We start from the raw sequence: 8,693 nt of genomic DNA on the forward strand, positions 1-8,693 counted from the left end.
CAGTTGCTACATGCCACTCATGTGCATACAACAAAAACCATACACACTCGCAGCATGTCTAAACTTCCTTAACGAAATTAAAAAAAAAAACTCAGTTCTCTAGCCTCTTACCCCAACAGTGGACGCACCAGCCTTCGCCAATTCAGGCTCGCGGACCACAAGTCTAGCTCGCGGGAGTATTACCAAAGCCGAATCGAGCGACCTGGACCTATTCTCCACAATGTTGCGTCTAACTTGGGCTCGATGCCCACCGAGCAAGCTCAATGGAGGTGGGCCTTCTTGTTGGCAATATTGTGACCCCCTTCAGCAATATTGTGAACTGTTTCAGCTATAGTTGTTCCCCTAAAACATTTTGGTATACATCACACTCTCACTATTTATGAATAACATGACATTTCAGAATTTATTTATGTTCATAACTGCATGTCACATTTTACCTTACAACAAACATGTAAACAATACTCAACACCTTCGTCGAGGAAAAAGGTAAGAAGACCGGCGTAATTTGTGATGCCCATCTTCAGCCTTGTATCATCATTCGAACTCCTCAGAAAGCATTTCAAAATAGAACTTTCTTATTTCCTTTCCAGCTAGAAGAAATATGCATATGTCCCCATCTTGTGATGATTTTTTTTAGATGCAGCTTGTGATGAATTAGTATTACTTTAAAAGGAGAAATAGTAGAGAATCAGGTTATGATATTCTCAGGGTGAAATTTGCAAATTGGTCTTTCGCATCACATGAAAAAAATTAATGGTGATTGCTTTTTCTCAACAATATGAGTAACAGAGTAAAAACAATGAAGTGGTATGTCTACGGCTGCACTCATCGAACTCATATGCCGTTTTTGGTAGCTCCTAAGACACCTTCGTCATTATCTCTAAGTCCCGTTTTTGTATGATGTTTCTTTGTATTTTGGTGTTCCGGCACACAGAGCTCTTTTATCTTTTGATGATGAACCCGACTCCATTTTGGAGGTGTCTTGAAAAAATTTAAAAGAATACGAAGCAGACAGAAAAGCCCATTAGGCCGTGTACAAAGGGGAGTGCTTAGAGAGGTGCTTATAAAAATAAACCACTTTTTCTTAAACATTTTCTACATATAAGAGGTGCCAAGTTAAGCATCTTTCTATTGCTTGGGAAAAACAAATTTGATTTTCTAAGCATATCTCTAAGCACCTTGCATGAGTACATGCCTTCAGAGTTCACATTGCACAACAGGTAGCTAGTGTAACCGCCTAAGTGTACGATTTAACTCCATTCAGGACTGGTCAGTACCTCAAGCCAATGCAAGCGATGGCAAATATTGCATCTATGCGGTACGGTTCTGGCTGAGCAGCATAGGATGGGAAGGGGACAAAAGGTGTCCACTCGTGGTGGACTATTATGCACTTTACAATTGCTGGATAACTTTGTAGAGGTCGTTGTCGTGGATCGCCAGCAACTCAGGGACTTTCGGGGAGGTGAAGCCCATCTCGTGGAGTGCGTTGTAGGATTTCACAAACTCCTTCACCTGAACAGGACACAAGGTACCAGATTTATTATACTACTACTTGCAAGTTTTGCTGAAAATTGAAAGCCATGAGAAAAGGTCCTACTACTGAATTAATCGGCATTAACACAAAGTCTCCTGAGGGATTCGACTGCTGTAGAATTATTTACAATGTTAAACTTTGTGGTTTACAGCTTTACCCAGACTGGACAACATTTTACTCTTAAAAAAATGGCCGACTACAATCAGTATTTTCTAAATATACAAGGAATTTCTTTCCCACAGAGACAACTATTTTAACAAGCTAGGCCAACAGAACAGCAAGCGCATAGCTTTACCGTTGAATAGTACATGGTACGGAGAAGTGCATCAAATTGACTACAAATCGTAAGAGCAGTCAGCTGTATGTACCTATTCAATTGGTTTTGGACAAACATTTTGAGCTAGCAGAGTATTGGTTTTAGTAACTGATGATGATGAAAGATAGTTTTGCTAAAGTACAAGATGAACAAGGGGAAAGGAGCATGCCTTCGTTGGATTATCTCCATAATTTAACACGGCAAATGACACAGCTTGACGTCCAAGCCCCATCGAGATATACTTCTCCACAACTGGATCTACTGATGCAGCCTGCATAAGGACAAAACAGAGGAAAATAAGCATTCAGAGATATTCTATTGTTCATAGACTTTGATAAGGTACTCATCTGCTACAAACATCTGGCAAGTATTTATCATGTGGAGGGAAACTCTCATTTGCAACTAGTTGCGCCCGCACCCCATTTTTTGTTGTGACACTTCTAAGTTTCCAAAAAATGCAAACTAAAATTCTAGACATACATTGTGTTGTGTCTTGTGCATCTGTGAAGTTTCATCCAAAAATATGTCAAAATGTGACCTGTGTAAAAAAGAGAAGACATACGTAAATAGTGTCATGTACTATTTACAGATCATTTGTTCTTTTTGTGTAGGCCACATTTTGACATATTTTTTGATGAAACTTCACAGATGCACAAGACACAACACAATGTATGTCTAGAATTTTAGTTTGCATTTTTTGGAAACTTGGAAGTGTCACAACAAAAATGGGGTGCGGGCGCAACTAGTTGCGGAATATCCCCTCTCGCATGTGGAAGGATGCAAAGGAGGCGAGGATCCTATAACGGAATCATAAAATTCCTTTCAGAGAACAGAAGTTTCATGAAATGCCTGCATCTGCAGGATTTTACTGAAGATACAAATGGGTAAAACCATAAAATAAGAGAGGAAAGAAAGATGAAAGATAACTTATAACAATAAACACAAGTGATGGCTGGTCTGTCTCTCCCCTGGGTTTTGAACATCTAAAGGACCCAAACATACTATTCAAATTCATCGGAGCTAACCGCACATGAAAGGTTTTCACTTGAACAGAACTATAACAAGTAGATAAACCTATCTTTCAAAACAAAAATGGGTGTAGAAACCATGGTACCAATTCTCACTGCAACAGTCAAATTTAACTGGCAATGGATGGCATGCACTTGACTACATAACTTAAGGTTTTGGGCTTAATAATAGCATGCCTCACAGAAAATTTATAGATGAGACTGGTTTGGAGTCTGAGCAAATAGAAAGTTCAAGCAAAATTTATTTTAGATGCACAGGACGAATGGGCTTCAAGTCTGATCTGATGGAAATTCAAGCACAACACGACTTATAAGTAAATTTGCATAACAAATACAGTCAGTTAGATAGGAAGCGTTAAAAGAACCAACAGAAGGTGCTGCTAGCTTTGAACAAACTGCAAAAGATCATTTTAATTACAATACATGATTCATCATATTAATGTACAGCTCCTTAGGCAGAAAGGAGGGAGGGTGAGGGGGAGAAGAAGTGGGAAATATTGTTTACCATAGAAGTAGTGGAAGTTGTGTGTCTTGGCCCTCCTGGTGGCTGTGGTTGTTGTTGTGTTGGTGGTGTCTGCCTTTCAGCCACAAACTTTCCCCAGTTGGGATTCTCCTTCTCTGCCTCGGCAAGAATCATTCTTTCGTACTCAAAATCGAAATTAAAGGTGCTGCGGGGAACTTCTACCATCTGTGGTGCCAACCGAGGCTGAAAAGATAGCACTGGTTCAAGGATGGAAAGTTCTCCAAACACTAAGTGGAAAGCGTAACTAACAGAACAGCGCATGCCTTTTAGGTAAAGAATGGATCCATTGCATAAACCATAAAAATTTACAGGATGGCTAGATGTATCTAAGCAATGGTACGTCAGGAAAACCTGACCTGAGATGCCCCCAAAAGTTAACAAAACTTGGCCTCAACCTACGACATGTGGGTAGGATCAGAGGGATAAATCGTTAATATTTATTATTCATGCTTAAGAAGATCATGAATGGTGCAAATTGGACAGCTAACTGTGACTCCTGGAATGATGCAAACAGTATCATTTCTAAAATTTATTGTCATGCTCTCATTGAGCACACAAAGACATGAAGATTGGTCAACCAACATCTCTTGCTGAGATGCACCATACTTTCTACATTCCTTCTTCACAATCCCAAGGAGAATGACCGGCAATGGAAAACTAGTCACTCAATATGTTATGGTTATGTCCAGCCAATGCACAGAAGTTAAAGCCTTCAAGGCAACCACTTACATATAATACAGTAGTTTTTGTCTAAAACCTACAGTAGTATTCACTATGTTGGTGTAACACTATTACCAATCCAGAAAGAAAATTGAACTCAATGGAGCTGCAGTCAATATACGATTTTTTGGGCACCAAAGGAGATGAACAGCTCTTGCATAAGAGAACAGGAGAGTAGTGATTGAGTAATACTGTAGATCATATAACTTACAGGAGGGGTAATCCGATATTCTGGCTTTATAACAGCTTTTATGCCCACTGCAGCAAAACAATGAATACTGTTAGTAAATCATTACCTGTTCATAACAACAGGTACGAAAGGGCGCAAGATTGAACAGTTTGTTAGTCTGGCGTGGTGGCAACAGAGGAATAAATACAAGTGGGCATTCGCTTCTTTCTTGTGTAAATTCAAAGTCCAACCGATTTCACCCAATAATTTTCAGTTTTCGGCAGGACCTCATTTGTGTGGAAGTTAACATGTAAATGATCAAATCGGGAAAACTAATAGCTACGCAAATCTAAGCACACACACACAGAGGGCTATTAGAGCAATGATAGGGATAAAGTCTAATGAAAAACGAAAGCACGCGTTTCCTTGCTACCGACCAAGCAACCAGTACCGAGTGAGGGAAGAGGGGATTACACGGTGCGGAGGACGAGGAGGAGGAGGGAGCGGGGGCCGGGGAGGCGGGCGACGAGGGAGATGCTGTGACGTGCTGGTAGGGCGCGGCCCGCTGCGGTGCGGCAGCGGCGCCGTGGGAGAGCTGGCTGACGCGCGGGTAGAGGGACGAGCCACCGCCGCCGGCGCCACCGGAGACGTAGGATCCGGACCCCGAACGACTGGAGAATTCGTACTCCATCGACGCCGGCAAGGGTGTGGGTGGAGTCGTCAGCCAATCAATCCGTCGGATCACACACAACTTTTTTTCTTTTGAGATTGAGATGCGGATCACGCAATTTGGTTGGGAATTAACAGAGGACGCTCCTCTGTTTGTCGGTAAACAAAGGTAGGCCGAAACCGGAAATTAACCGTCGCTCTAATGGTACCGCGTCGAAAAGGAGTTTGGCGCACATACGACAAAAAAAACTTAACCTCGAAGTATTTTTGTAGAGTAATAAATCCTCATCGCCCTCTATAGGCTGGCGGATCCGTAGCTAAAATTCAAGCGTTCTCTGCTTATGCTGCTCGTAGTGGTGAGTAACTTAGATTAGTAACATATTCCTGTTACTAGTTTAAGTTACTAACTTTATAGTCGGTAGTAATTTAGATGTAGTTTCATGCAATGTATTATTAATTTTATTGTAGACTCATATTGCTTTGAGATGCGTGATATTATGGTAACATAGCTAGTTACTACCTCATTCTCTTTCTACATTTATTGTCATGCCATGTCACTAAAATACCTTGGATATGTGATGTTACCACCTATGTTACCCTACTATGAGTAGTCTTATCTCCCATCGCGCCGAAACTCAACTGCGTGCTGCAGCTCGGAACTCTGGAGTTCGTGGAGCGAACCGTGGAGTTTGGCCGTAGCGTCTGTGGATGCGTATTTTGATTCGTCTTCGTCGGATAATTTTGATTGGAGACCTGATCACGACAAAGAGAACCGAAAGAGGAAGAGGCGAGGATCAACCGTCGGATGCCTTTGCATCCCACACAACCGAGCGATAGGATCGGAATGCGGGACTACTTCAACAAGGTACGTACCTATTAGGGACATCTCTTCTGTATTGGATGTCGTTGTACTGTGATGTTAGAACAACAATAAATTTGATTTGTATTGTTGTATTGACATTTTATTTAATGTAAGTCTGAGATATACATAAACTAGCAAAGCCTGTTTTGCGGTACCGGATCTATTCGGCAGAACAGATACGACATACGGAAAACCCTAAAAAAGAACATATTGATATTTGGATATGTTCTGCGGTGTCGCTTTTTGCAGGAAAAATCCCGATGCAGTTAACTGCATCCGTGTTATGCGGTTCAGCTGGATGGAGCATCTGCTAGAGATGCTCTTAGAAAAGGTTTCATGTATTTCATCACATGTCTAAAGTTTTAAAAACAAATTAGAGATACATATGCACATTGTATATTCGGCACACAAAGTTCACTGAAAAATAATATTTTTGTGATGCGTGAAAAAGATAAATTTTGGTGTACAAAAATTTCACGAGATTTCTGTTGTCTTTTGCATAGCTAGGATTTTTTTTTAATATTTGAAATGCATTTTTTTGCAATAGGTGCATCTAGATATATGAGCTAAAACATCATATTCGCAAACATAGTACATCGAAAAGTTGCTAACGGAAAGTAAGAAAAATTAAGAAAAGCGGGATGAAAATATATAGAAAGGTGGAGGACTCAAACTTTTTTTTGCTTACTTTTAGAACAATTAAATTTCAAGTGGAAATATCTCTGCGAGAGCTCTGCCCAAATCAAAAGAAAACTGGGGCTCTATCTACAGGGGAAGCCCATATTTTCTTACGATTAGCAGGCGATGTTTTTTAAACTACATCGCTGGTGCTCTTTTAGCATATTAGCATTAAGAAAAGTTGGAAGGCAGTTTCGTTGTTTTTTATCTAATCATGCTAGCTTAAGCATATAGTGAAGAGCTCAGTTACAACATATTCATATTCATGGATAGATATTTTTTATAATTCTCTTTGCATACATAGCTTCTTTATTCTTTCAATAAAGGGTTGTGTGGGACTCCCTTGCAGTATATATGTTTCAAAATTTTCTCTCCCGGTATTGTCAACATGTTCTCAAGTGAAGCGAGAGCAGCTAAAGAGGTGTTTAACAAACCCAGATGGTGGCTTAATCTACGTATTGGTCCTCTGTCGTCTTAGATTGCCTTATTTATTGTGTCGCATGCTAAGAGTTGGTATCCAACTTTTGTTTGGCTGTGTACATGTTTGTTATGTAGGCTGTGTGTAATTTTCCTAGTTGTATCATCTTGATGCGAACTATTGAGTTAATAAAAATTCTTTTTATCGAGAAAAAAATCGTGTGGTGAAGTCACATCTACATTGATCCAAAAACATGTTTGTTGCTAAGTTCAGTTGGGTATCCTCACGCATCACTATATTCTTGTTTTCCTCTTAATGTTGGCAGGAAAGCTACTAAATTCATTGATTGAAAAAAAAAAGTGATCCAGTTTATGAGGGAAATGTTGGAGATATGCCCAAGAGGCAATAATAAAGTGGTTATTATATATCTTTGTGTTTATGATAAATGTTTGCATATCATTCTATAATTGTATTAACCGAAACATTGATACATGTGTGTTATGTAAACAACAAGGAGTCCCTAGTAAGTCTCTTGTATAACTAGCTTGTTGATTAATAGATGATCATAGTTTCATGATCATGAACATTGGATGTTATTAATAACAAGGTTATGTCATTAGATGAATGATATAATGGACACACCCAAATAAACGTAGCATAAGATCACGTCATTAAGTTCAATTTGCTATAAGCTTTCGATACATAGTTACCTAATCCTTCGACCATGAGATCATGTAAATCACTTATACCGGAAGGGTACTTTGATTACATCAAACGCCACTGCGTAAATGGGTGGTTATAAAGGTGGGATTAAGTATTCAGAAAGTATGAGTTGAGGGATATGGATCAAGAGTGGGATTTGTCCATCCCGATGACGGATAGATATACTCTGGGCCCTCGGTGGAATGTCGTCTGATTAGCTTGCAAGCATGTGAATGGTTCACAAGAGATGATATACCACGGTACGAGTAAAGAGTACTTGTCGGAGACGAGGTTGAACAAGGTATGAAGATACCGATGATCAAACCTCGGACAAGTAAAATATCGTGTGACAAAGGGAATCGGTATCGTATGTAAATGGTTCAATCGATCACTAAGTTATCGTTGAATGTGTGGGAGCCATTATGGATCTCCAGATCCCACTATTGGTTATTGGTTGGAGAGGAGTCTCGACCATGTCTGCATAGTTCACGAACCGTAGGGTGACACACTTAAGGTTTGATGTCGTTTTAAGTAGATATGGAATATGGAATGGAGTTTGAATGTTTGTTCGGAGTCTCGGATGGGATCCAGGACATCACGAGGAGGTCCGGAATGGTCCGGATAATAAGATTCATATATAGGAAGTCACTTTCCAAGTTTGGAAATGATCCGGTGCATTTATGGAAGGCGCTATAATGTTCTAGAACCCTCCGGATGAAATCACCATGGAAGGTGGAGTCCCAGTTGGACTCCACCAAACCCAACCAGCCAACCAAGTGGGAGGGTGGAGTCCATGGAGGACTCCACCTCCTTGGCCGGCCAAAGAAAGGGGGAAGGGGAGAGTCCGTGTCCCTCTAGGTTTCGTCCATAAGGCAGTTTTTAAATTGAGGTCTTATTCAGATCTTTGGGCAAACCCTTGGGTGTTCCACCTATATAATGAGGAGGAGAGGGAGGGGGCTGCCTACAGTTGGCCGCACCACCTAGGGCCCCCAAGGCCGGCGCCCATGAGCCCCCTCTCCCAAACCCTAGCACCACTCACTCCTCCACCTCTCTCCCGTAGCGCTTAGGCGAAGC

At 40.8% G+C, this 8,693-nt stretch overlaps 1 protein-coding gene across 1 annotated transcript; it reads right to left on the reverse strand.

Annotated features, from left to right (window-relative positions):
- Positions 1–1,228: 1,228 nt before the first annotated feature.
- On the reverse strand, positions 1,229–5,144 carry LOC124697500. The gene is made up of 5 exons (XM_047230084.1): positions 4,765–5,144; positions 4,333–4,379; positions 3,384–3,584; positions 2,020–2,121; positions 1,229–1,512 (listed from the first exon to the last, which is right to left on the reverse strand). The coding sequence occupies exons 1-5, from the start codon at positions 4,979–4,981 to the stop codon at positions 1,393–1,395; spliced, it is 687 nt and encodes a 228-aa protein (XP_047086040.1). The 5' UTR covers positions 4,982–5,144; the 3' UTR covers positions 1,229–1,392.
- Between the last annotated feature and the right edge of the window lie 3,549 nt (positions 5,145–8,693).

This window comes from Lolium rigidum, chromosome 3 (genome assembly GCF_022539505.1).
Source record: "Lolium rigidum isolate FL_2022 chromosome 3, APGP_CSIRO_Lrig_0.1, whole genome shotgun sequence".
Taxonomy (NCBI): domain Eukaryota; kingdom Viridiplantae; phylum Streptophyta; class Magnoliopsida; order Poales; family Poaceae; genus Lolium; species Lolium rigidum.

Excerpts from the sequence above, each read along its gene's own strand:
- LOC124697500 (XM_047230084.1), bottom strand. The coding sequence starts at position 4,981 with ATGGAGTACGAATTCTCCAGTCGTTCGGGGTCCGGATCCTACGTCTCC. Across the intron at positions 4,380-4,764 it reads CTCCTCGTCCTCCGCACCGT|TGGGCATAAAAGCTGTTATA; the intron begins GTAATCCCCTCT and ends GTTTTGCTGCAG. Across the intron at positions 2,122-3,383 it reads CAACTTCCACTACTTCTATG|GCTGCATCAGTAGATCCAGT; the intron begins GTAAACAATATT and ends GTCCTTATGCAG.